General features: G+C 41.8%; 1 protein-coding gene across 5 annotated transcripts in view; it reads right to left on the reverse strand.

Annotated features, from left to right (window-relative positions):
• The window catches only part of LOC125022859 (disks large homolog 5-like), a 37,445-nt gene that overhangs the window by 3,370 nt on the left and 6,574 nt on the right, over positions 1-27,501 (reverse strand). Inside the window, exons 2-32 of one of the 5 annotated variants that reach the window (XM_047609808.1) lie at positions 26,407-26,475; positions 23,265-23,418; positions 22,795-22,938; positions 20,730-20,913; positions 18,195-18,451; positions 17,046-17,358; positions 16,275-16,505; positions 14,941-15,125; positions 14,678-14,803; positions 13,774-13,906; positions 13,557-13,681; positions 12,767-12,942; positions 12,575-12,678; positions 12,179-12,271; positions 10,774-11,730; positions 10,423-10,546; positions 9,990-10,149; positions 9,652-9,773; positions 8,338-8,421; positions 8,087-8,246; positions 7,720-7,797; positions 7,189-7,351; positions 6,964-7,097; positions 5,947-6,111; positions 5,651-5,834; positions 5,215-5,363; positions 4,163-4,333; positions 3,879-4,075; positions 2,825-2,968; positions 2,621-2,748; positions 1,216-1,325 (exon numbers count right to left, since the gene is read on the reverse strand). In XM_047609808.1, the coding sequence (XP_047465764.1) occupies positions 1,216-1,325; positions 2,621-2,748; positions 2,825-2,968; positions 3,879-4,075; positions 4,163-4,333; positions 5,215-5,363; positions 5,651-5,834; positions 5,947-6,111; positions 6,964-7,097; positions 7,189-7,351; positions 7,720-7,797; positions 8,087-8,246; positions 8,338-8,421; positions 9,652-9,773; positions 9,990-10,149; positions 10,423-10,546; positions 10,774-11,730; positions 12,179-12,271; positions 12,575-12,678; positions 12,767-12,942; positions 13,557-13,681; positions 13,774-13,906; positions 14,678-14,803; positions 14,941-15,125; positions 16,275-16,505; positions 17,046-17,358; positions 18,195-18,451; positions 20,730-20,913; positions 22,795-22,938; positions 23,265-23,418; positions 26,407-26,475 (5,524 nt within the window). Of the gene's footprint in view, positions 1-1,215; positions 1,326-2,620; positions 2,749-2,824; positions 2,969-3,878; positions 4,076-4,162; positions 4,334-5,214; positions 5,364-5,650; positions 5,835-5,946; positions 6,112-6,963; positions 7,098-7,188; positions 7,352-7,719; positions 7,798-8,086; positions 8,247-8,337; positions 8,422-9,651; positions 9,774-9,989; positions 10,150-10,422; positions 10,547-10,773; positions 11,731-12,178; positions 12,272-12,574; positions 12,679-12,766; positions 12,943-13,556; positions 13,682-13,773; positions 13,907-14,677; positions 14,804-14,940; positions 15,126-16,274; positions 16,506-17,045; positions 17,359-18,194; positions 18,452-20,729; positions 20,914-22,794; positions 22,939-23,264; positions 23,434-26,406; positions 26,476-27,501 lie in introns of all 5 variants that reach the window. The other 4 variants (XM_047609807.1, XM_047609806.1, XM_047609809.1 and 1 more) reach the window with 4 other exon arrangements.

Consider the following 27,501-nt stretch of genomic DNA (forward strand, 5'->3'; position numbering starts at 1 on the left):
TATTTTATCAGACTGAACCACGGACGGTTCAACGTACTGCAGCAAAAATCTATCATATCTTCAGTGAAGTCTCTCCACTTCCAGCCCACTCATCCACTCCATATCTGCAGCCTCGAGAAGAACGTCACGTTACTTGAATTTCTACCGAGAGCCTGTGACCTAACCTAGCATCACACCCTCTTCTCTCCTTGCTGCTCGGTATGCAGTCGACATACTAGTCTGCTGATGCCTCCCAGAGAATAAAAACCCATGAAAAACCTTGAGCTCCTGTCAGTCGCTGCAGCCAGGCAGCCAGGCAGGCAGTGGGAGGTGTGTTTGTGTGTGTACGTGAAAGCTGAGGTGGGTGGGGGCAGAGAGTGTTTTCGCCACCCACGCCACGAAGCGGAGCCACAGGCTCCGTCAGCCCCTCTCTGGACAGCTGGCACTCAGCTGATGACAGTGAAGGCTTAACAGGAATCAATCTCAGCCATGTCTGCCTGGTGCACCCTTTCATAGATTTGTGGGCTTGTGTGTGTGTGTGTGTGTGAGCGCGTGTTGCAGAGAAAGCCTGTTCCTGCCAGACCTGAGGGTGTCCTCATTGTGTGCATGTGCATATAAAGCTGTGCCATGCTGAGGGTTCAGCAGATTTAATCTTCCCATGCGATTACGAATGAAAAAAAAAAAAAAAAAAGCAGAGGGATCTTTGAGATATCGCCGATCAGAACCGTGGCAGGTGGTGGAAGAGAGCGGGACGGCTTCTCAGCAGATTAACTGAATCAGGTTAATCAATTAAGTTTTTGTTGTACATGCAGCATGTGTATACTGTATGTTTATGAAAGCAGCAAGACGTCTGCAGATGTCAGTCTCAACACAGAGAAAATAATTAGAGCAATCAAGAGTAATATTTCCTGGAATGGGAATTGGTGTAAATACGGGGAAGCCTTCTTTTTGGAGAAATCTCTGTGTGAGTCATTGCTGCATTCAGCCTCATGTGTTAGTGTGTTAACTGTTACTGTGTTGTTGACTTTTGTTTATTTAAAATCCTCTGCCCTACATTTCTGTAAAAACACAAACAGCCTCAGTTTGAACTCAAAATCAAACTAGAGAAACAGCAGAGACACCAAACCACAAAGGAAAGCTTGACATACACTTATTTTGTCTTCAGGGAATAAATACATAAATAAATAAACACATATGTGAAATAAAAATCAATGCTTAAAGCATGAGATTACTCACTTTATCTGCTTGGCATTTTTGTAGCGAATGAATATGACGATTGGGTAGATGTGAACGCTGTGGAGACGTTCGATGGCGTGAGGGGCGATGTCGAGTAAACAGTGACAGTCCTATGAGAGAAAATGAGAGAAATGACAAATGGGAGGTGGTTCAAAACAGTGTCCTGCAGAATTTATAGCAAAAACTTATTTCAATCAGATCAGGTTTAAGTATTTAGATCAGGGGTCTTCAACATGTTTCAGGGCAAAGACCCCAAACTGATGGAGAGATTAAGTAGGAACCTCCTACCTACTATATGTGTTCTATATTAAACTCAGCATAGTGCTGTTTATAAATATACATTATTGTCATTTTGCATTCATTATTAAGCTATCCCTTATCCCTTTAAGGGATTTAAATTTTGTAGATTGGAGGTCCATTCTCGCCGATGAATTGAAAAAGTGTGGATTACCATGGCAACTGGACTTGAAGAATTTCTTGAAATTTCAAGAAATGACAAATGGAAAGTGGTTCAAATTGCATTCAACGTCTTTTGGATTAAATTAATGGGGGAAATAAAAAAAAATAAAAATGTACATACGCAGTACCTCCCTGTTAAAGATCCACGGTTTAGATTATAAATCTTCAACAGGGAGTCACTGCAGGGGAGTCGCAAAATCTTTGGTTGATGAGACATTTTTCTATTATTTATTTATTTTATTTTTTTCCCTACAAATTTTAATTTCTTTAAATACACATTAACATGAACCCAACATATTTTAGTAAAGGGATAAATTACATTATCTTTCTGTCAAGCTAAGCCTCCTGCACACAGTAGGCCCCGCCCCTATCACTGTTGAGCCAATCACAAGGTCACATATTCATGTTTCCCACAATTAGCAGAGAGCTTATTCAGTCCCCAGGCGAAATCCCAGATGCTTCAATATTAGCAGAAAAGTGCATGATATATATAAGTATATCTATGTCAGGTAAGTTTATGTTTATACAGCCAGCCTAGTGTTGCACATGTTTAACATAAAAAAATGAATATCCAAATCTGTGTATTACTTGAACAGCTTAATAGTGAATGCAAAATGCTAATAATGTATATTTATAAATAGCACTATGCCGAGTTTAATATACAACAATATAGTAGTTAGGAGGTTCCTACTTAATCTCTCCTTGGCCTGAAACACGTTTAAGACCCTGGTTTAGATTCTTTAGATGTGTGCAAGTTTGCACAAATCAAATCAGTTCAGTTATATCAGAAAAATGATTTGCAATTTAAGACAAATACTACAAACAGGATGCACTTGTCTTGTCTGTAACTTGAGCTGCACAAACAGCAGTTATGAAACACTGTATGGTTGACGTTCTGCTCAATAGATGCCACACTGATGGCCAACGTGCAGTGAGATGAATTCACCTTCTCCGTGATCTCTTTTATTGATGCAACGGTTGTCACGTCGAAATGGCCGCTCCGTCGTTTGTAGTCAATGAACACACAGTCCTTCACCCCCCGCTCTATCGCCTGCTGCGACGCCTTCATAATTTCTGAAGGTAAAAACAAAAGTGAGACTTATAGATTCTGTTCTTTCTATTTACAGATGATGTGTGTCCAGGAGCTCACCGGGCAGACAGCGACAGAACTTGGTCGGAGCCTCTTTCACCAACATGTCTTTGCAGGCCTCCACTAACGGACCCAGGATCAGGACGGCTCTCGGGGACAAGGACTCCACCTTTTGAACCCGCTGGTACATCAGACTCACTCCATCTGAGCGTAAAAAAAAAAATAAATAAAAAAAAATAGAAACACAATTCACTGCACTGCAAAAGTACACAGAGCCGACGCAGAGACGCAGCTGCTGTTAATAACCACAGTTATGAGTTTCTGTATCCTGGGAAGAGTTCTGTTGAGCCAGCGGATCCTGCTTTATAGCCACAATTTCATACCCGAGAGAGAACAGTCCTGAGACAAAATACGGCCGCAAATACTTTTAAGCACATTTGGACTCTCTCTCTATTTCCATCTGACAAAGCTGAAGCTCTGAGTGGTAGAAAGTACACATATTTACTTTTCTTTTTATTTCTATGCAGCATTTATCCGATAATCCCTTGTCAGTTTGCAAATTCAGATTTTTTTTTTATTTATATATTTTTTATTCCCCATATGCAAATGAAAATCCTCAAAATACTCATAGGACTCCTCGATGTCAGCAGCCAGCTTTTATGTCCACTTATTTCAATTCACCTACTTTTATAATTCTGTGAATAGTATATAGTATTTTCCTGTTATGTAGCATGTATGGTGTTGAGTGTCTGTACATTTCTCAGTTTGGGATAAATAAAGCATCTATTTATCCATCTATCCATCAATCTATGCAGCCTGACTCAAAAAAACACAAAGAACAGCACAAGACCTGACCTCCAAGTTGATCCAAACTGATCAAGTATCTGATGGTTATAATGTTTTGGCTGATCAGTGTATAAATGTCCACATATTCTTTTCTACCATCCATCTCTGCTTATTCTGGAGTTATTAAAGAAGAAATGATTTTATATATCAAAGTGTCTTTACATTTTTTGTATCTTCTTAGTGCTCATGGCTTCTAATCTGAAAATGAAATCTGGGTGTGCGACACTAAAAAGATGCTATAAAGTTGCCTCAGTAGAGGATTTCTCACCCTCGTTGAGGGGTAAAGAATCGGTGCTTATAGCATCCATAGCAACCAGGTCCTTCCCGTCCTTGGATCCACTGCGTTTATGTTTTAGCCTTCGACGGAAGAACGACCTCCGGGCGGCTGCAGACATCGTCTTGTTGGTGCCGTTCTCATCCTTCATATCAGCCATGCCGTGTCTTCTGTAGAACTCCTGGTCCATCCTAATGGATGCGACACAGCACAAAGTCAAGTGCAACCAAACTCATGAGGGGAATTAAAATAATCAGTACATCATGAGGTGGACTTACATGTATTTACTCGGAATCTGCCCTCTCTCCAGCTTCTGTGCCTTCTCGTCGAGCTGCCAGGCCATCCAGTAGCCGAAGTTTCCGTTCGGCAGAGTGTCTTCAACGTACAGGATGTCGTCCTTCTTAAAGCTCAGCTCCTGCTCTGCCTCTGCCACCCTCTCATAAAGTGCTCTGACAGGGAATGAGCAGCAAAACAGTTCGGATGAATCAAGAAAAAATAAACCAGGAGACCCCAAGTTACGTCCAAATACGTAAACTAAACTACAGGCCAAACGTTTGGACGCAACTTCAAGTTTCTGTTCATAATTCTGGGTTTTAGGGATGTATTTACTGCACGATCAGACTTTGCTTTTACCACTTTCCTCAATCTATTGATGTTATCATTGCTGAAGCAAAAGAAAATAAGGGCTTAGTTTTAGGGTCAAGAAGATTTGCAAGAGTCACAACTTCAGTGCAAAAGTTTAACAAAAAGAATCACAGTTCACATTATTCAATACAAGTCTGTGGCTTTTTAGAGTCTGAATACAAATATCCCTTGTGAAACGAATGCCTCATACATGCCAGGCTATTGTTAAAGTCAGAGGTAAACTCAAACACCTGATAATTATAGTCTTCTGATAAGTAACTCGTTACAATATAAATATAATGTTTATTTTGATGCAAAGTTCACCACTGAAACTATGATGTTTTATGAAATTTGATCTTGCTTCCAAACCTGTGGCCTGTAGTGTGTGTGTGACCAAAACATGAGGCATTCAGAAATACCAAGTATGCAAATCTGAAGTTTGCATACTTGGTCATTTTAACTTGGCAGGTTTGATTCGTAAGTACGGCCTCTGCAGGACAATCATTCTGGATTTGCAACAGCAGCATAGTTGAGGGCTGCTCTCTTTGCCCTTTTAAACAGTCCATGGCATCGTTACTCAGAGCTGTGGTTGATATCTGATTAGTGTCGTACGTTTGCATGTTATATAACCAAAATACCAATAAATAAATAAATAATAATTTGCTTTTGTCTGCAGTCTCAATAGTTTGATGAACACAGAGCATACCTTATAAAAAACCCATCTCCGGGCGTCTCTTTGACTGCAGCGAGGCGTTCGACCCAGCTCTGGACCTTGAATGTGATTGTTTCAGCTGGTTTCAACATTTCCAGGTAAGAGTCTTCTTTAGTTTTATTCTTCATGCTGATGCCATTATACTGTGTGAAAACATCAATTACGCAGTTGATGAAAGTACTCAGAGCTCTGCCGTCAACACACAATGACTCATTTCCAGTAAAAGCGAGTCAGAAGGACAGACGTTGGACTTTATACAGTATATGCTCCTGTCATAGCTGCTTTAATGCTTCCTGTGGGTGTATTATCATGTGCGCACAGAAGAAGCCTGTTCTTGAATTGCTTTAACTCCATCACTACATGACTCCAAATCATTTTCATTGCACACCATGACATCTTCGATAATGTCACTAATAAACACTATTTATACCTCCAGTATCAGGTCTCCAGGCAGCAGACCGTCAGGAATCTTAGCAGGACTGTCGTCATCCAGACTCTCTACAAAGATGCCACAGAGATTTCCTCCACAGACCTGAACCCCCAGATCTACTTGGATCCTCTTCAGCCTCACCAGCCGAGGCTCCGCAGCCCGGTGTGTAACCGAACCAGGTAGCCTAAAAGAGGGGGGTGAAAAAAACTGAAACTTCTCCGTCTGACCCCAACTTTAAAGTCACAATATGCCATAAAGACATAAAAAAAAATAACTGAACAGAAATAAGCTGCTACCTGAAGGAGTTGTGGGGGCTGGTGGCAGGAGTGGTGGGTTTAGATGGAGGAGTCATGGTGCCCTCGTCCTGCTCACTCAGGGCATCTACAGCCGAGTGATTGTCTGGGGTGGTGGCTCCGCTGTCCTGGGGGGTCGGCTGGTTGCTGATGGATTCCATTCGAGACCTGAGGAGAACCAAAACCCAAATTACTACCTTGAGTTTAGGAGGCAGAGTCATTAATCATTATTTAAGCACATTTATAGAATATATAAACTGCTCTTAATTACTATTTACTGTTATTTAATCTCAATCATACACCGATCAGGCATAACATTATGACTGAATATTATGTAGATATTCAAAACCCTAAGCAGCCATGAATACACATTTTTTTCATTTTTTCTCCATTTTCCCGTGATAACGAGTTCATTTCCTCTGTTTTCTGGAGTTAATTATATCGTTATCTTGGGAAAACGAGCTTCATTTTCTCAAGAATTTCTCAGAGTTATTTAACTCGTCATCTCCAGATACTTTATCTGGCAAACGCTGAAGCACAAAGCAAATGCTCACCTTACAGTAGACCAATTACATTAGGAACTGCTCAGTCAGCATGACGGGTCAAGTATGGTTTAACTCTCGAATTAAATATATCGTAATGTGTAAAGAAAACAAAATTTTGTTTATCCAAGATAACAAGATAAATAACTTGGGAAAACAGAAAAAAATAATATGTGAAGTCATTGTCGCTTAGACATGGACATGTGTCTTCTGAGGGTGTCCTGTGGTGTCTGATAACAGGATGGTGTTAGCGGGGGCCTTTGGGTCCTATGGGTTGAGGGGAGGGGCATCTGTGGATCATCCCACATATATTTGATCAGTTTGGGATCGAGTGACTTTGGAGGCCAGGTCAACACCTTGTGCCGTTCTTCACGTTTTTCTTGATCGTGTATTTCAGTTCTACAGCAGGTTCTCCTTACATTTTTTAATAGACTCGTAAAAAAGAAAGTTGTTCTGCCGTGTTTTCTCTTCCTCTTACCCTGAACGAGAGTGATTCCCCAGCTGAACCATGTGAGGGTTATACTGAGCCAAAATGGTGACTGTGTCGCACTGCTGCCCGATCACCAGCCGCGCCTGCTGCTCGTTGGCGTTACGGAGGTTGATTCCATTGAACTGGGAACAGTTGCGGGTCATTAAAAAAAAAAAACAAACAGGAAAGATCAAATGTGGCCTCACACGGAGTGAAGTGGGACGGCTGGCGTACCTCGAGGAGTTGGTCTCCGTACTCTAAATGAGCTTGGTGAGCGATGCTGCCTGCTGTCACTTTGGACACAAACACTCCGCCGTTCTCTCCACTCACGATGGAGATACCAAGTGGTTCTGCTCCCTTCTGCACCGTCACATTGCGTGGTTCCTCCAAGTATGGCCTTCATGGGGGGAAGAAGAAGAAAAACATTTTGTTATACGTCGTGTTTTCACACCTGTGGTGAAAGTACTCTCTGTGCTATGCATAAATGATTCTATATATTTGATTTGGGATTTGATTTGTGCATTTTTAAAATTCAAGTCAATTTCATGCAATCATGCAAAATTAAACGGCCTTAAGAATAAATAACAAGCAGAGAAAATATAATGACTTAAAAGGATACACATCCATTTATTTATTACAGTTAGGAGACATTCAAACAAATCTAGTCCTGCTGCTGCTAAGTGGGGAAGGAACATTATATTTATGTTTGGTCTTGAGATCTGACAGCCCATATACTGTACGTGCTACAAGCAGCACGGGACAAACCTCAAGCTTCTTAATGAGAGGAACGTGGGCTTAGCAGCCACTGGAAGTCTAACAGAGGAGGTGCAGCAAGAAACAAATCTGAGGAGCAGACGGAGAGAAGAAAGAGAGAAAAGATCACCCAAAGCAGGAGAGCTAGATTTCAGGTTCTAATGATCAGCAGCAGAGAGGAAAAGAGAGATGAGAATAAGATTATTAACGGTGAGTCAGTGCTCTAACGGTGTGAGATGGCGCCTCGGAGCTTTGTTTACTGCATCACAAGCACTTAATCACAATGAAGCAGACAGAAGTACAGACAAATGGTGGAAAACATGTCATGTTCTGGTGAATGATGGCGAAATAAGGAGCGGAGCGGGGGGGGCCGGCCTACCCATCCTTCCGCCTGTCACCGACTGGAGCAGGGCTGACTGATATCCTGGGCTGGGTGGAGATGGAGCTCTGCGACTGGCTGCTGGTGAAAGACGACGTCTCCAGGTTGACAGGGGACATCGGAGGTGTCGGGCTGCTGCACTCAGAGTGTGAGAGGGAGCCTGGTGGCAGAGAAAAAAAAAAAAAGAAAAAGCATTCAGGTATTCATAACATTCACAATCAGATCATGTTTGCTGCCAAACTGAACAGTACCTCTGTCAGATCCAGTGGAGCGGGGATAACGAGCCGGAGGAATCTTTATGCGTTCTGCTCTAAACTGCACAGTACCTAAAGTGGCTGAGAAAAAAAACAAAACAAAAACAGAAAGGTCAATTCTCCCAGGCTAAAAATAAAAAAACTTTGATTGCATTAGGCGGCTCTGACTAATGACCAGGAAGCTAACATTTGATGTAGCTAATCAATCACTGTCATCCACCGAGCTGATTCAGACACATTAACTCACCTGGAGGTCAATTTAGTGGCTAGATAATTCATTTAAATGTGTGGCCTTTATGCTGAGTAATAAAAACTCCACACCTCACCTTCATATGCACAGAATACACAGAACAGCCACAACATTAAAACCACTGACAGGAGAAATAAATAACATTAATCACCTTGTGACAATTCAGTGGGAAATTTATGGACCTGGATGTTACTCAGACATGTTCTGGCTTTAGTGGGGATAGAGAGTCCTTCACTGATTAACCATGGTGCATCTTAAACATCTCATCTCATCTTCTACTACAGCTTAATCCTCATCCTCATCCTCATCCTAGGGTCACGGGGGTTATTGGAGACTATCCCAGCTGTCATTGTACACCCTGGACAGGTTGCCAGTCTATCGCAGGGCTAACACAGAGACAAACAACCATTCACACTCACACTTTCACAAAAGCACGTCTTTGGAGTTGGGAAGAAACCGGGGGAACCCGGAAAAAACCCACGCAGACACAGGGAGAACATGCAAACTCCCCCCAGAAAGGCCCGAGCTGGACTCATAAACAAATATTAATCAGGAGGTTATTTCTATTTTTTCGATGGTTTCTTCTTTGTTGTCAAAACCTGCTGCTCGTAACGCAGATCAGCTAATGAGGCTTTATTAGAAACGTATGTGTGATGTGTTCTCAACACAGAATGTAGCCATGAGCTACTCGCTTCGAGCAGAGATGAATGAAAAGTTGGCGCTAAGATGCGTTTTTATATATATATATATACACAACATGGCAGCCTTCAGTCCTAAAATCCGTGGAGTATCTTTTTAAGGTGAGGCGTGTCTGCTGTGCACTGTGTCAAAAACCCTTTATGGAATTACAACATAATAAAAGTGCAGGAGAAAAGGTGCGTTGATACTTATGAGTTTAAAAGAAATCAAAAGATCTGCTTGCCAGATATCACAGCAAATAAAAAAAATAAAATAGATTTTACTATTTGTTTAAACTTGGCATTTAAACTTAGGAGCATGCATAGGTGAGATCACTGGCAGGATGTTTGAAATGTGTTTTAAAACTAGGACACCATACGTACTCAGTCTGGCACCAGAGGGCAAGGAGTTCGTGCTGTGCGGCGGTTGGCTGCAGCTCGTCTCCGTCAAGTCTCCGGTCCGTTTGTGGCTCAGGTCCAGACTGTGGCGACCTTGATGCTGGGGGCTAAAAGTGGAGGGAAAAAAAAAAAAAAAAGCCTCTGTTAAGTCCCTGGCTGTCAGTTATTCAGTCCAGAGTAAGATATCATTTGCTACATGCCATCTGTTCAACAGATCTGGGGCAGTGTACACACTGTTGTGAGCAATAAATGCACAATCGCAGAGTTTAACATTGAAACAATCTACAGAGAAAATGTCCATGCGTTAAAAAAAAAATAAACACCTGCCAGAACACCTTGTGTGTGAATGTGCTTGCTGGACGCCTGAGCTGGGGGCAGGAGGACAGTTGTTGGTGGGGATCTCGTGGCTCCAGGCCGTGTAGACGGGGTTCCTCATGACAGCCGTCACAGCGGGACATGGAGCTAAACCTCTTTGTGCCGGGTCTGGAACAGATGGAGTGAAATCAGAGATCAAATCATCCTGAGAGGTAATGTCACATAACACTTCTGGCCTCTAAATACACGCAGGATCTTTTATTCCGTTTGGAATCGAGTGGTTGATTTCACCAAACATCTGCAGATATTGAACAGTAAGGAGACTTTACTTTCCCTTTTCAACTGATAAATACAAGCTGTGTTCAGGCAGAGAAACAACTCAGCAGCAAAGTCCTGGATTTCTGAAAAACAGAGCTGATGAACCTAATGAGATGAACTTACGTGTGGTGATGCTGCCGTAGCTCGGGGGTGCAAACGGCACGCTGTACCGATTAGTTCGCATGGGAGAGAAGCGTAATAAATCCATCGGCTCTGGGGAGTGTTCATCATTAGAGAAACTCTGTACCTGCAAACAGAAAACACATCTAATAAAACTAAACCGTTTACTTAACAACTGCTTCTTCTCAGTGAACTCATTTCATCTCTAAACATCGATGCACAGGCTTGTTTTCACCAGTCAAAAGTCAAACACAGAAGAAAATAAATAAGTATTTTAAAAAGGCAGAACCACAAACTGGCTGTTTACTAGAAACATGCCCTCAGGTGTTTAGATAAAAACAGTATTTCAGTCACCTGCATGGGAGGAGGGATGTGTATCGGCGTCACATTTCGTCTTAACGCTGGTGCCGATTTTGGCCGGTACCTCCTCCTTTCCTGTACCTCCGTCCTGCGCCGGCCCCCCTCCTCCTCCGCGGGCTGCTTGGAGTTGCTCTTGGCATCTCCCGGAGGAGCGTCGGTGTAGTAGTTCCCTACGTCTCCCTCGTCCCGGGCGCTCGTGGCTTGGGCCGGCGAGGCCGGCGGCGTGCCGGTGGTGATGGTGGAGTCGGACGCCGAGCTGTTCTGTTGCCGGTGTTTGTACCTAAACGAGTCGCTCCTGGCTGGTGGGGTGGGGGGCGTTTGAGCGGATTCAGACATCGAGCTCTGCGGCGAGTGTTTTGGCAACGAAGACAGAGACATGTAGTCTAACTTCGGGGACGCCTCGGGTCTCCTGAAAGCGTTCACATCAAAGATGGACTTCCTCTGTTTGGGTTTTTTGTAGATGGAGAGCTGGGTGCCCTCGGGGATGGAAGCTCCTCCTATGACTTTAGGCCACGTGCCTCCGCTGGGCTTCACTGGGGAGCTCTGTTTACGGTCCATGGTGGCTTGAGGCGAGCTGCAGTCGGACAGGACGGGGGTGAAGGTGAAGGGGCGATGGTGGAGGTCCTGCCTCCTGTAGCAGAACTCCGGCTGGGGCTCTGAGGGGCTGTGGGAGGTGGAGAGGGAGCGGGAGTGCAGGGAGCTGTTAGAATAGGGTTTGTGGTGGGAATGAGCGCTGCTGCTGCTGCTTTCCAGGGAGTCGGCCGTGTCTTTGGACGTGTCCTCCCCTCTGCTGCCCAAGTCGCAGCAGCAAATGTCGGTTTGCGTGGAGCAGTTGTGTTTGGAGTTCCTGCAGCTCCTGGCGTGGACCTCACACGACTGCAGACGAGAGATCTTCTCTGAGTCTCGCAACGTTTCAAATAAACTCTGGCCGGAACAACTCTGTGGGAGGAACTGTGTGAGACGACAGACAAATTAAATAATAGAAAAAAATAATTAAATGTTATCAGGAAAGCTCTTTATCCTTAAACACAGTCTCTAATTGTTTTACCTACGTGGGTTATGCACGACACAAATATATATAATTTTAGAATTTGCAATTCAGTGCGGAGAAATGACCCCTCACACACCGGACACTATTTGTTCAGACTCCTCCCAAGCCGGTGTTAAACAGCACTGTACGCCAAAACCACCCGGCATAATAATTCATTGTATACATCAGCTTCTATTTTTATTTTATTCTGAAAGTCTAATTTACGCTGTGCAGTTTTTCTCTTTTCTCACACTTTTATTTTTATTCTTAATTAGGTGCAACTTTTCTTGTACGGAGTCAAATTCCTTGTATGTGAACACATACTTGGATTTGGAGATGCAGTGAGTGTTTGGACAGTGAGGTGCTCACCTTCATGAGAGAGATGCTGAGAGAGTTGCGGCAGTTCCTCAGTAGAGACTCACACTCAGAGAGAGACTTGTTATCAAGAGCTATTCCGTTGATCTGTGAAGACAAAATGACAACTATGATAAATAAACTCGAAAACCCAGAGTTTCTTGACTACAGGGGCTCACTAGGGACACGGTGTCTGATAATTTGGGACATCGGAAAAACACCAATTTCATTCCACACACTCGTGTGTTAGAGAACGGCTTCAAAAAACAGAAACTCCTGTGCACGCTTTGATTTAAAAACTACATGCCTGTGGTCAGTAGAGGGCGCTAGAGAACAGTGTCAAAACCCAGTTGCTGTTTCTTCATGGGCTCTTATCATTTAATTATAAATATTTTCCAGCAGCATACTCACAGCTAACAGTCGGTCACCAATGGTGAGATTACAGTCTCTGGCGGCAGGACTCCCTGCAGCTAAAGTGGCAACGAACACTCCGCTTTCCAAACCTATACCACTGTCTGAGAGGTGAGAAAGAACATAATGAAGATGGATCTCGTGTGCCAATAAATACACTCAGTGATTCTGATAGTAAAGTTCATTCCTTACCTTTGTGTCCTGCCAGGTTTATCTGGACCGGAGTGATGATCCGTCCTCCCAGGGACTTCCGTCTGCGAACCACCATATTGATCACCCCCTCTCCGCTCAGCACCGCTTTGATTACCTGCTTCCTGTCCTTATTCGTTAGGTCCACATCGTTAATTTTCAGCAACCAATCGTTCACCCTGAACAGTGAGAACAAACAGATGGTTAAATAAAGCAAAATTACTCCAAAGAACTGAGTGCATGATGAGATCTTTTTTTTTTTTCTTTAACTGGCAACTTTAGGAAACTTTAGAAAAATCACACTGTGCAGTTAAGTACGAGTTGTTAAAAAAACAAAGTCTACTGCACAAGCTTCTTCTATTGGCAGCGAGGTGCATTTTATTTCAATGGATCAAGTCCAGACCTCCAACTGTTAACCAGCGGTGCGGAAAGATCTTTAAAGTTTTGCCAATGAAGCACTTAGGTTCGATTTTGAAAGGAAATGAGATGACTTTTGACAAGTTGTGGGCACCTTTTCTAAACCACGGAGCAGTGGAGCCCCCACCCCGACCATGAATTCCCTCATCTGTTTATCGCTGCAGTATGTATGTACGTGTGTGACGCTGTTGTTTCTCTGTCACTGTTGCTTTAATTACTTTTTGATCATGTTTTTTTTCCTTCTTTTGTGTCGTTTGCGATCCGCTCATAACATTTTTCCTGGCGTGTCTGTTTTCCTTTTTACCGTGTCCTTGTGTTCTGAAAACATTTATTCTTTTGCATCTGAGCAATAACTCGAGAATCAAATAAGATTTACCTCAATCTTCCTTCAGCAATACTTCCTTTATCCACCTTAGTGACAAATATGCCACAGTCTCCTGGTAAATATGGATCATTTACCCCTTCTGCTATATCAAAACCAAGTGCTTTCAAATCCATGTCCTGAAAAAAACAGAAAAAAAAAAACACTGAGTGACATTTTTGTTCGTTTACAATAAAGACATATGAGAAAATGTTTTTTTAATAAAACTTACTCTGTGCTTCTCAAATTCTACCACTTCCGTCTCCCACTCCATGGAGTCCGTGTCTATGGCTGAATCGTGTGAACTGTGAGCCATCAGCTGGCGATATCTGGCCTCCTTTTCCAACTGGTCCTCCAACTTTTCTCTGCAGGAAACATGAAAACATAAAGCTCTTTAACCTCCTGAGACCCAAGCATTGGATTGGAATGCATCTTAATTTCTTTAAGATGAGATTACGATAATTATAGTAGGTATCTGTGATTAGTAGGACCTAATAAGTACCAAAAAAATGAGCATCATCTTTAAATTGGAAGTAGTGTTGAAAACAAATTTGTGGACACAGTGATTATTTCACTGAATATTATAATTGAAGACACCCCAGCTTTTATTTGCTATGTGCTAAGAAGTATAAAAACTAATCGTCTTTGAGCAGGACGTGTAATCCAAACATCCTCAAAACAGATACTTGCTAATTAGCAACGTTGCAGCTTTTTAGTACCAATAGAATGTGTTAAATTTGCATGTCATATCAAACTAGAGACGTTAAGAAGCATAAATAGACAAGTTTCAACCATAAAAATAAATTAAAGATTTTTCTACCATGCTATCGTGCTTTTACACCGACTAGTGTACTGACCCTTTGCTGCCACTAGATGGCAGATAAAGGATTATGAGGACAACGGGTCTAAATGAAGCAGAATAAGAAGCTACCACAAACTTAAAACCTGTCCCCATATGAGGACGCAGGAGGTTAATAACGAACAGTCAACCTTAGCCAGTGACATAATTCTTCCACTTGGTGGCACAGAAGCTCCTCAAACAAAAATAACACAAAAAAAGCATTTTAGGGCCTAAAATAGAAACAGAAGACCTGTCTCACAAGAACAAAAACATGAAGTGCAGAGGAAAGACGCACTTTAGCTCTTTGAGCTCCCGCACAGCATCGTTCTTCTGCTTCCTCGTGTCATCCAAATTCCTCAGAGCATCTGCCAGATCGCTCACAGCTCTGTCCCTCTCTCGTCTCAGGTTGTCACACAGCGTGCTGAGAGGAGAAGCAACACAATTTCACCGGGTGTCACAGAACATATAAATAAACCTATTTTTATCCAAGTCTGTCTGCGCCGATATGCCTTAACAGAAACAGGACATATTTACCAGATAATAACATCAATTCCTCACCGTATGCTCTCCCTCTCTGCCACTATCTTGTCCCTCTCCTGAAAGGCCCAGTCCCGGCGACACTTGGCCACCTCGGCTTCCTGTAGCGCCTCCTTCAGCTCCTGAGAGATGGCCTCGTACTGCTTCCTCAGCATCTCGATCTCCTTGTTCGCTCGCTCCATGTCCAGAGTGGCAGAGTCTTGTTTCTGGCGACGTAGGCAGATTGGTTGTTTTTAGTCTAACACAAAGGGTCTTCAACCTTTTTCAGGCCAAGGACCCACAAACTGATTAACAGATTCAGTGGGACCCACTACCTATTATGTGTGTTCTATATTAAACTCGGCCTAGTGCTGTTTAGAAATATATATTATTATTGTGCATTCAATATTAAGCTATTCAAATAATGCACAGTATCAAACATTCATTCTTTTTATTTCAAACATGTGCAACATAAACATAGTTAAATGATTTAAACATGGCTAAATAATGGACAGTTCCCTGCTTTAACTTTAAACAAAGCTAAATTCCAGTTGGCTGATGGAGGTGAGCTCCACTGTTAGCAACTCTTTTGATAATATTTTATCTGGGGACTGAAGAGGCTCTCCACCAATTCTGAGGAACCTGACAGAATCAGCTTGTAATATGCAGCCTCGTGATTGGCTCAGCAGCGATGGCGGCGTGGCCAACTGTTTACAGGAAGCTTAGATTGACAGGTGTGGTGTGGGGCTTTGGATGAAATGGTGACGACATCTTCTGTCTCCATTGATCAGTTAACTGAAATAAGTCGGATTCACGTTAATGTGTATTTAAAGAAATTTAAAGTTGTGGGTGAAATTTAAAAATCAACCAAATATTTTGCGACCCCCCTGCAGTACCGTAATATGTTGATTGCCACTGCCTTTGCCCGCCAGCAACTTGCATATTTTCCTCTTTTTATACATAGCAACATGCTAAGTGAGGCCCCTTGCATTTTAGATTCTGCTCAGTCACTCTCATTCTACCCAACTACACAGCAGAGACTCTTAAGGTAAGTGCAAGCATTAGTTAAGTCCACCATTAAATTAATTCCATTAGTCTCTACAATTCATTTCTGTCCAAGTCAGGGTTTGCCACAGCAGTAGTTGGTAATATCCTAATGCATGAATCTCTGACTCTCACTGTAATTAATCTGACAATCACAGGAAAACAGACGAGGGGGTGATGGATCAAATCAATGCGTGCAAAACGCACCAGCTGATGAAAAACGCATTTACTACTACTACTACGCCTTTACGAGATGGGATGAAGGGATTATTGTCAGAGAAATAAATCAAAGCCTCCATTTGTAATGATAAATCTCCCGTCTGTCTGGTTACCTGTCTGGCCTGGTAATACTCCCGCAGCAGCTGGTCCCTCTGGATGATGGCCTCGGTCCTCTCCTTCCGGGCCACGTCCCTCTCCTCGCGCACCATCTCGATGTCTTTGCAGGCCTGGCTCAGCTCCTTCTGAGCCTCGGCCTTGTCCTTCACCTCGTGGCAGTATTTCTCCAGCAGCTCATTCTTTTCACAGATCGCTCGGTCCCTGTCCACGAGTGCCGAGGAGAGCTCCTTCGAGGAATCACAAACAAAGCTTCTAAACATTTTTTGATATCTAAAGCATAGGTCTTCAACAGGGGGTCCGCAACCCCTAGGGGGTCCACAGAGGTACTGCAGGGGGTCGCAAAATCTTTAGTTTATTATTTTTTAAATTTTTGGTCCACAAATTCAAATTTCTTTAAGTACACATTAACATGAATCCAACATATTTTAGTAAAGGGACATCTCAGACACACACACTGCAATATTAGCAGAAAAGAAGCTAACAGTGCATTATATATATATATATATATATATATATATATATATGTGTGTGTGTGTTTATGTTTGCAGCAGTTGCACAGCCACCCTACTTTTGCACGTTTGAAATAAAACTGAATATTTGAATCGTGTATTATTTGCTTAATACTGAATGCAAAATGATAATAATAATAATATAAATATAGAACACATATAGTAGGTAGGGGTCCCTATTTAATCATCAGTTTGAGGGTCCTTGGCCTGGAAAAACTACTTTCATGCGACTAAAAGCTCCTTTATTTCAGCCGTTACCTGTCTGAGAGCCTCCAGCTCCTCGCTGGCCACTCGTCTCTCCGAGGACGTGTTCTTGAGCTTCGCCTCTGCCACCTCCAGCCCCGTCTGGAGCCTGTCCACCTCTTTGATCACCTGGTCCCGCTCGCTCATGATCAGACGGTATTCGCTGATCACGGAGTCCCGCTCGTCCTTGTACTTCTCGCAGTCCTTCGCCGCCTTGAGCTGCTGGGTCTTGAGTCGCGTCGTCTCCGACTGCAGCCGCTCCATCTCTCGCTGCAGCTCCTTGTTTTGTGCCGCGGCCTTGGACAGTTCTTGCTGAGTGTTGTCAAACCTGTGCAGGCGGAGAGTGTAGTGGATTTAAAGTGTCTTTACAAAAAGTTGGTTGCAGCATTTTAAGCTGAGCGTAATAAAAAGAAGCCTTAACCCTCTGGAGTCCAGAGTATAATTGACAGTTTTTGTTTTATCTTTATATCTCATTACATTGCCCTCTTTTGTATTGGACTTAAAAAACACACTAAAACCACAAAATCTGAATAAATGTTAGATTTCTCACTGTGAAAATGTTTACTGAACCCTTTTTATAACTTAGAATGCAAATCTAATGGGTAAATTTCAAAAGCAAAGTACAAAGTTGGCAAACAACGAAGCTATTTATAACTAAAATGCAGGAAATGCATCATGCATTTTGGTACAACTACCTACAATTCCCATTTGAAGTTGGCTAGCAGATCTCTGCTTGGTAGCGTTCTGTTTTTCACCGTCTACTGCACACCAACGTGACGTCAATATTCTGGAAAACATGGGGCTTAAACTATTTATAATAAGTGTAGTTTTCCTTGGCCTATCAACACAATTTAAAAACATCTATGGTAGCACTTTCTACAAAAGTTGAAACGGAGAAGCAGCGATGTTGTGTCTTGCTGCTACTTGGTCTTAAACTGGTCATGTGATTTGGGCGCGTCCCTCGACTCCACAGGGTTAAAACGGGAGAGCGTCCGCCCATCTGCAAAGCTTCATCTGCCTTGGATTAAAGATGTTTTAAGAGCTGTGCAGATTTGACTTTGGTGCTAAACTCGAGGACTCAGTTTGTTGCATAATTTGCTAAAACTAATGTTCATCATTAGTGTTTTGAGTTTGTGCATGCAGCTCTCACAGTTAATGCCTCACCTTCTTATAGAGGACGAGTACTGCTGCTGATAGTGGATGGCAGCGTCTCTCTGTTTTAGCAGCATATCAAGCTGCTTCTGCAGCCGGTGGTTCTCCTCCTCGGCCAGGTCCAGGCGACTCAGGTCTGCGTTGTGACTGGCCGTCTTCTCGTTATAGCGCTTCCTCAGGGCATCAAAGTCGCTCTTCATCGTCTCCAGCTTGTCCACGGCCGTGTCATACAGCTTGTTAAGGACGTCAGACGACCCCTCTCTCATCACCTGTAAGAGACAGAATTCAGACGCCACTATGGGACGGCTCATTCCATAGACTCATGGTGCATTTAGGTGAAGTAGAATAAGGATGGCTTCAGTATAATTTGACCATTCAGGGGTGCTTTATTTGAATTTACTTACCTCTACTATTCAGGTTAGCTTTAATTAAAAACCGTCTCTTGGCAAAGACGAGAAACTTAATTTCTTAAGTAATCAATGAGGCCTTCCTCTGCGCGCTGAGTTTGCAGTAACGAGAGCAAGACAGATTATATATAGGAAAGCTTTACTTATTGCACAAACACATACAGACTCAACTCAAAGCTTCCTTGCTAACTTTCAAACTGTACATTAGTGTATTTTTATTTGCCACAGTTCATCTGTTGGTTCTTTCTGTCTCATGTAAACCCTGACTGACTAAACAGCGTTTCCACTTTCTCACGCGTCCGGCGCTGTTTATATATAAAGTGTTTGTTTGGTTATATGAGCTGGTTCGTTTAAACCCGTTGTCAGACGTGTCATTTGAACTGAGACAAGAGTACTTGAACAGGAATGGTCTGAGTCGGCTTCCAGTCAAACTTTGGTGCGGCTTGTTTGTAGTGCAAACACCAACGGGTACGAGCCGTGCAGCAGATACTTGACTTTACATGTCACATGAATTCATAAGCTAAGCTAATCGGAACTTTATAGTTTCAAGGACTGGCCAGGGGACGTACACGGGAGGGGATGTTTTCTGGGAGTATTTCTGACCAATGCAACTAGATTTACTTTTAGTTAGGAAACTTTATTGCATGCCACACCCCCTCAGTCTCTCCATGTTTCAATTCTACCTCTCTTATAGGCAGTGTTGGGAGTAACGCGTTACATGCATTACTTTTTGCTGTAACATAGTAATGTAATGCATTACAAAAATACTTGGTACATATGTCAGTAACGCGTGTTATAATGGATTTTAACCCAAAATGAATTAAATTAATTGTTTGTTATTATACAAATTCGAGATTAGCAGAGGAAAAAAATCAGAGCAAACGTTAACTTCCTGTTAGCGCTAGAGAACAGCTGATTGGGGAAAAAATGACTGCAGCAGCAGAGTCTGACTCTACGTTCACGAGATGGACATATGCTCATTATTTTTAGTTGGTTAGAGAAACAGACACAAAGAACATTATAGTTCAGTTCACTTTGAAACCAAAAGATCTCTGTACCTCACAAAATAGCACAAGTAATTTAAGGAAACAACTAGCGTGGTGCCAGTTTTCTTTAAGTGTTGGGTTATAATACACAGTAGTAGCTTCTAGTAATATTGATTTCAATATGAATGCACCTAAACTTACAGTATCTCTGTCACAATATGTATTGAGCCATAACTGCAGCCATTATATTGTAGTCTAGCTTAGTCATTATGCCATCACCTTCTACTGGACTTATTGCATTCAGCGACAATAAATGCATTAAGATCTATTGAGAATATATTTCCAGTTATTTTGGTGAAAGTACCTTAAAAGTAATGCAAAAGTAATGTATTGCCTTACAATTCAAAGACAGTAATATTATAATATAACTACTTAGTTTAAAATTATAGTAACTACTAATAAGTAATGCATTACGTTTTTGAAGTAACTTGCCCAACACCGTCTACAGTCAATAACAAACTTCAAAATAAAAGAAATACTCTGGAAAGTGCAAAGTTCTTGGTGCTTCTGTCCACTTCAAAGATTTCAAAAGACACATTTTATATTGTACAGCACAGAAAGTATGATATGCGGAGTGTGACTGGTATCAAACAACTACAGAATAGTCTGAACTGACATCACCTGGCTCATTTGATTCCTAATTTGACTGAGGCTGAACAGTAGTTCACTGTGCCTAATGAATGCAGCATGTCACCCTGCTATCAAACAGCCCTGAAACACATTACCCGTGGTTACGCAAGTTATTACATCCCTTATATATGTATATATTTAACGGAACAACCTTTCTGACTGCACTGAGTTTCAGTGTGCTGCACGTCAGATGGAGCAAAAGACACGGGTTTGAAGTCGTTTTTCTAATTTGAAAGGATGTTTTGATCGATGTGGACATGAGGCGGACCGTGCTCGTCTGAGCAATGTCCTCCTGGAAGTAATGGTCACCGAGATAGGAATGTCTCAAATGTCAAGACTGCACCTAAGAGGGCATCCAGAAATAAAAAGTAGAGTCCAAGAACTGCAGTATGAGCACCTGTTCATGTTTATGTGACTCTGTTTGTAATCAGCTGTACGTGCATTAGCATGAGTTGCACAGGTACCTGCTGGTGCAGCATCCTCATATCAGACACTTCCCTCTGGTCGTCCTCGTGCAGCCTCCTCAGCTCCTCGCAGGCTTGCTTCACGTGGTTGTGCTCCCTGACCAGCTGGATGTTGTCCTGTCTCACGGCCTCCAGCTCATCTTTCAGCTGGGTGTGTTCGCCCGCCAGACGGCTGTGCAGAGTACTGGAGGTACAGCAATAAAGACAGTTGGATGTCAGGCTCTGCCAGACGTGCTTAAAATCAGCTCTATAAAACTAGAAGTGCAGCAGCTTTGTGTCGCAAAAAAAAAAAAAAAAACTCAATCAGTAATTCAGACAGGCGTAAAAAAAAAAAAAAATTGGTTCGTTAAGCCTCATTTCGCTACCATCCCCTTGTTTTTAGTCGTGATGTGAAGTAGATGCCAACAGTGATGCCAGTAACGCACAAACTCTAATCTTTTTTCTTTTTTCCAGTAACGAGTAATCTAACATGCTACTATTTCCAAACCAGTAATCAGATTAAAGTTACTGTGTAAACATATATACTTTTTAACTCTAGGAGTGACGTCACATATGAGACAAGTCACATTTTCAGCATGAGGACGACTCACATGTAATAACACGCAGCATCACAAACGTTAACAGCTGCAGCTCCCACTGTTTTCAGTTTTTGTCAGCTACTGGCTAGTAGCTGTGGAGCAGTGTTTAGAGTTTTTATTGCTTTGCAAATTATAATGGATAATAAAAATATATTTTTGATACTGTTTAACCCGGGAATAGATTACCAATGACCTCGCGGTATTTAAATCAGCTCCACCTTCGCCGATGAACAGATTAATGATTGATTTAATGATTTCATCCGTCTAAGCGGGCGAATAGTTTGTGCTCTAACATCTGTCCAAACTTTGAATTATAGCATATCCTTCATAATTCTTTTTTACGTTTTTTACTTGACGAATCACGTGGACGATTCCCAAGGGATTAAGATCACTGACAACCTCCGTGATTTTTAGAAATTACCAGAGGTCCCCAGATAGAAAGTACAAACTTTACTTCCACAGGTCAATATCTAACCAAATAAAAGAAATAAATATAAATTTTATAAATAAAATAAAAAACAAACAAAAAAATAAGCACAGGCCTATTATTGTCTTATAATATCATTCTCACTGCTCTTCTTTTAAAGTCTGTGTGCCACTTAAAATAAGTTTTATGTTGACACAAATGGTAAATACCACCCCTTATAATATGTACTGCTCTAACTGGTAACAAACATCTGTGATTTAATAGTACCAACTCTTGCCTACATGTTAAATCTTATTGATCCAAATACAACATAGTAAACACACAGGCATGAGTGTGATCTTCTGTTGACGAAGCATCTTGTTTAGTGTAAATGGATAATTACAGAGGCAGACAGTAATAAATAATGACTCTCTGTGATGTGCAAACAGGGCCCAGAAGGGGGAAGCTTAAACATGAGCAATAATCCTTCATCTGTCCGTTTGCATCGGGGGCCAGATGTTGGTCGCATACACGTCGGAGACGGTATGGCATCATTAAATCACGCAAATGGACCAGCCTTTCCCTTCATGTCAGCGCGGCACGGGCTTATTTCGTCAGACAACAAATGCTCTGTTTGTAGCATTATCCTCATGGCACAGATGCCGTGCCACACACACAGGGTTCAGATAATGATTGCAGAGCATGCTCCGGCTTGAACTCTTCAGGAAGGGCACTACTTATAGAAGAGTAATTCAGGCTATGCTCGAAACCTTTGTTCAAATCTGGATTTATGCTGTTAAGAAGTCAACAAAACTGTCCTTTTTTAAAATAATCACAAAGATGAAATTAAATTGGTGAAAAGCTGCAAGGATTTTTTTTTTTTTTTTTTTTTCCCCGCTTAACTCAGTTCATCCCTATTACTCGAGCAAAAATAAAATCTGTTCTATGCAATCTGCTGTGAATATGTCAGAGGGAACCGGATCCCAGCAAAAGCCCTGCAGGCTGAGCATGGACGCATACAGCGCAAACTCCCCGACTGCTAAAAAATTTACAAAGTGTCCGGAGTAGGTTTTCCACTTACTGGTAGAAGTCCGCCTTCTTCACAGCCTCCTCGCACCTCTTCAGGGTGGTGCTGTGCTGGTTCTGCAGGGATTGCAGGTCTGCCATTGCCTTCATGCACTGCAGCTTCAGACGCTCATAGTCATGACCTGCTTTCGAGTTCGGTCTATTTCAGAGAGGGAAGAAGGGAGACAAATTTGTGATGCACCAAAAGTATTTAAGGCGCCACATGGGAGATTGTGAAAAGCATGTGCTCATGGAAGTGCAAGGAAAGAGAAGCATCATTAAAATTGCATGCTTAGATTCCTGTTTTGCAGAGTTGAGCATATCCCAAAAGAATAATGCTTCGTTTTCGTGTCTCGGTTGTAAACGCTGAACACGGCAAAATGCTTCTATTCACGAGTGCAGGTTACACACGAGACGACTGAACTTTTCCCGTAAATGTTTGTTTTGGAAAAACAGGCGGTTAAGTATATGAGATCAAAACAGTACCTGCAGTCATCGAAGGTGGTTCCGGGCGAGGCGAGCGCCAGGCGTTTGCGCAGTTCGTCCCTTTCACGTGTCACATGTCGCAGCTGGAACAGAACCGTCTCCATCTTCTCGTTCACCTGGTGTCCGTCCATGTGGGCGGGCGGAGGGGAGGAGGCTTGACCGGGAGTACCTGCGTGAGTCAGCATGTCACTGGGGGAATGTGATGTTCACAGCGCTCAAAGGTTGGGGGTTCGATTTTCAGTCCCTCATTGCTTTTGAAGTATACACCGATCAGGCATAACATTATGACCACCTTCCTATTATTGTGTAGGTCTCCCTTGTGCCTCCAACACAGTTATGACTCAGGACATGGGCCTTCTGAGGGTGTCCTGTGGTATTTGATTTGATTTTTGATTTTTCTTGAACGATCAACACATAAAAGCAAACACAAGTTGCATCAGTTTCCAACAAGAATATAAAACAACAAGAATGTAAAGACAAAAAAATAATAATCTAGTTTGAGAAGGGAAAGGATGAAGTTAAACTTTTCTTGGTCTGCCCGCTCTATATCAGGTTATTACATACAGAAAAAAAACAAAAATCATTCATTGTTTTGAACATTCTAAACATTAAACATAATTTAGATAATTTCTGGATAAAAGAGTCTTAAATTAATTGTTTTAAAAATTATCTTACTAGACAAAACCTATGTTTGTTTTTAAAATGTGTGACGTTATTGCACATTTTTATTTCCTAACCCCTAATTCTAACTCCACAAACTGAAATGCAGATCTTTTTCAGTGTAGTACAGATAGTGGGGTTTTTGAATTTGAGTCTTCTTCTTAAATCATATGTGCTGCCACTTTTTTCAATTTTTTTTTTTTTGAATGTTTTTGGCAAGAGGTCATTCCCAGATTGTTTTAAAATGTACTTGGTCTGTTAATTTCAGGGTGCGTGACTTTTAAAACAGGTTTGTATGCTCCCAATACTCACTGTTCTGTACTACTCTTATTTTCATTTTTTGTAGCGTGCCAATATTTTATATCCAATAACATGTTTTTATAAGTATTTCCCCCAAATTTCTACACAGTACGACATTATTCCACTTATTTAATTGAGGTTCTCCAAGGAGTTATATTTGAGTGCATGACACATTTAGTTAGTTAGTTTATTGTCCATACTTAAAACCGAGAACATCTTAGTAAGTCACATATGTCTATAACATGTGCCAAGACCAACTTTTTCCAAGAAAATGTATAGAATACAGCAGGTCATAAACAAATTAAGAAGCAGTTTATGAAATAATTCTGTTGCATTGAAAATAACTTTGATTCTTTATGTCTCTGGAATTTCACAATATATTATAGGTGTTAATTCTGATGAATTTAACTTCAGGATCCAAAAACCTGCACTTGAACACAATGTAAAGAGAAAAACAGTGGCCAGATGAAAGATACCAGAGCCATATATTAGAGGGAGTCTGGTCAACAAAGATACTACAGTGTAACCCTATGGGGCGGATGTGCTATGTTGAAATAAAGGTCTTATTTTCACCATTTATGGGCCTATAAATGTTATTGCCAACGTGTGTCAATATGTAAAAGGCCCTCATTTAAATATCCCAGCATCTACTTACTTTAAATATCTCAAATGAGCCTGTAAAATGCTTTATAGCCCAATCATCAGTCATGGAGCTGTGTTTACCTTCTCCTCAGTCTCTGTGATCATCCATCGCTGTTAAAAGTTTGACATCAGCACACTGGCCATAATAACTTAGTAGTGACTGTGGTAAAGTTATGTGTCTATCTACAAATTACATGCACACACGAGTTTCACAGTATATATGACGCTAGCTGCTATTTTTCTAAGCCTAGTCTAGATAACTAGCTAGCATAAGGCTAGCATAAGGTTAGCATAAGGCTTGTAAAGCGGTGTTGGGTGTTTTTGAGATCAAGGTTCACATTAATGATGGCATGACTTTATTTTTCCTGTATAAAATCTTAACAAACGTCAAAGAGAGACATGGACATTGACTTCACATAATAGGGAGAAGTCAGTCGACGTCCAGTTCTCCATTTTAATCTTCTGCTCCCTTAACTTCCTCCGCTTTTCTTCACGGGGAACACAGCTGAGCATTGTGGCATATTTTAACTTTTGATCCAACTTTATTCTCTGTTACTGCCACTTCTCTGTGTGTGAATATTGTTTAGATGCATCTAACATGAAACATGTGACCAGCTCAGAACCAATCAGCATAGAGGGATAGATCAGGTGGTTCCCTAGTTGACAAGATTCTCTCTTATATATGACTCTGGAACATGTTTTGTGCCTGGAATAAACACCAGCAGGTGGCAGTAGTCTGTATTTGTATTGGAAAGCGTAAACCAGAAGACTTGACATTTATCTAGGAGGTTAGGAAATCTGAGCAACGCTATGAACCACTATGGAAAACTGGCCTCTCCTGAATCATGCTGATGAGTTGTTCTCAAGTTTACTCAGTCAAGACGATCGTGTGATGTACTTGAACGTTCTTCTGCTTTTTCCTGCCTTTTTTTAGTCATTTTGCTTTGCTGAGACGCTCAGCCAATCAGAGACGGTCTTGTTATGACACCGATTCAACGTGCTGAATCGACCGCAGACAGCGTCCGACTGGTGCCAACGGTTGTGGGGAAACACTGCAAAAAGTTGGGGCCGCAGACACCGTTCCCTTCCCTTAATTCACCACTTTTAGTCACGCTTGCACTTTTGAAGCCAAAATCCATCAAATATTGCACTTCATTATTCATCTACCTCACTGATTTATTCATTAACCTCGTGAATATATTACACTGTAATCATCCTCCTGATACAGATTCCATTTCCCTTTTCATAACACGGAGCAGCTAAAGCCGTGCTCCCTCGGAGAATGACTAAATGAAACAGGTCTGTGTGTATGTGTCTGGGGGTAGAGGCTTTCTAAATCCTTCTCACATCTGTGTAATCACTTGCATGTGCTCAGAGTCTAAACGGCCAGTAACCAGTGACTGACTATTACTTACAAAACTGCGGCTGCTTCGTGAGAACAGCCTCTGTGTTTTTATTTCCAGGAAGACAATGTTTTCTTTGACGTCGCTTTACTGTTAAATCTGTTCACCACGCTAACGCCACGAGCGGCCACACTCACCTAAGCTGCTGAGGGAGCTGCTGCTCTCCGAGTCCGACGGCATGGTGGACAGGACGCTGTAAGTGGACCCTGCGAGGCGAACAAAAACATTAAAGTCAGCTCCGAACGTACTCGACCATGTCTGCATTATAGCCGGATGATTATCGCGGGCATTGTACGGTACATCAAGGCCCTGCTGCTCGGGTTACATTCAGGAGCCTTCGCTGAAAAAAGGCCAGCTGGGGGAATAATAAAGTGGGACTTTCCCCAACTTGGGATGACGGGCCTGTGGGCTGACAGCAGAGTGTAGCTAATTATCAGTTGGGCAGAGAGCTTGAATACTGACTAGCCAGGGCCCCAAAGAGGCCGCAGCCTTAGAGCTTCTCCTTTCATCTCCTCTGACAACATCACCCCCCGTGAAAGCCCCTTCTTTTATGGCCTACAGTGATTCATAATTAACTGTACAGAAAGGAAGCTTCAGTACAACACTCAGCATTATGAAGAGGATCATGTTATATGACAAACCAGTGGTAAAGGAATCCTCGAAGATGATTCTGACGGACTGTGACACTTGGTTTCATCAGTGGGAACTTATTTACTCAAATTCAGTTATTAGTAAAAAACTTGTCTTAAATCAGAAATGGAGTTGGACAACCATAACTTTATTAGACATAAAATAACAAAGTGTAGTGGATGCTACTTTTATTTTATCTGGCCAGAGGTGTCAAACATACGGCCCGCATGCCAAAAACTGGCCCAGTGATGAAGGATCAAGGTTTAATTTTCATGTTTTTTTAACTTGAACAGAACAAATTAAGATTAACTGTAATTTTCCAATTAAGCGAATTGCTATTTGTAATTTTTCCACTAGGGGGTGCACTGTTTGAGTTGCAGACATGAAATAACACTGAGATCTAGAAATAAACATTAGATGGCAGCACTGTGGCTGAAATTGGACTTGTTTTTCTTTAAAAAATGTATTACAAAAAAAGTGTATTACATATTTTGTAAAGGGATAATTCATTAAATTTAAATAAGTATCTATTTGCAAAAAAAAAAAAAAAAAAAAAATTTGGAGTTGTCTTCATTCATAGGTCTCTATGCGATTATGTTAAT

Source organism: Mugil cephalus, chromosome 16, assembly GCF_022458985.1.
Source record: "Mugil cephalus isolate CIBA_MC_2020 chromosome 16, CIBA_Mcephalus_1.1, whole genome shotgun sequence".
Lineage (NCBI taxonomy): Eukaryota > Metazoa > Chordata > Actinopteri > Mugiliformes > Mugilidae > Mugil > Mugil cephalus.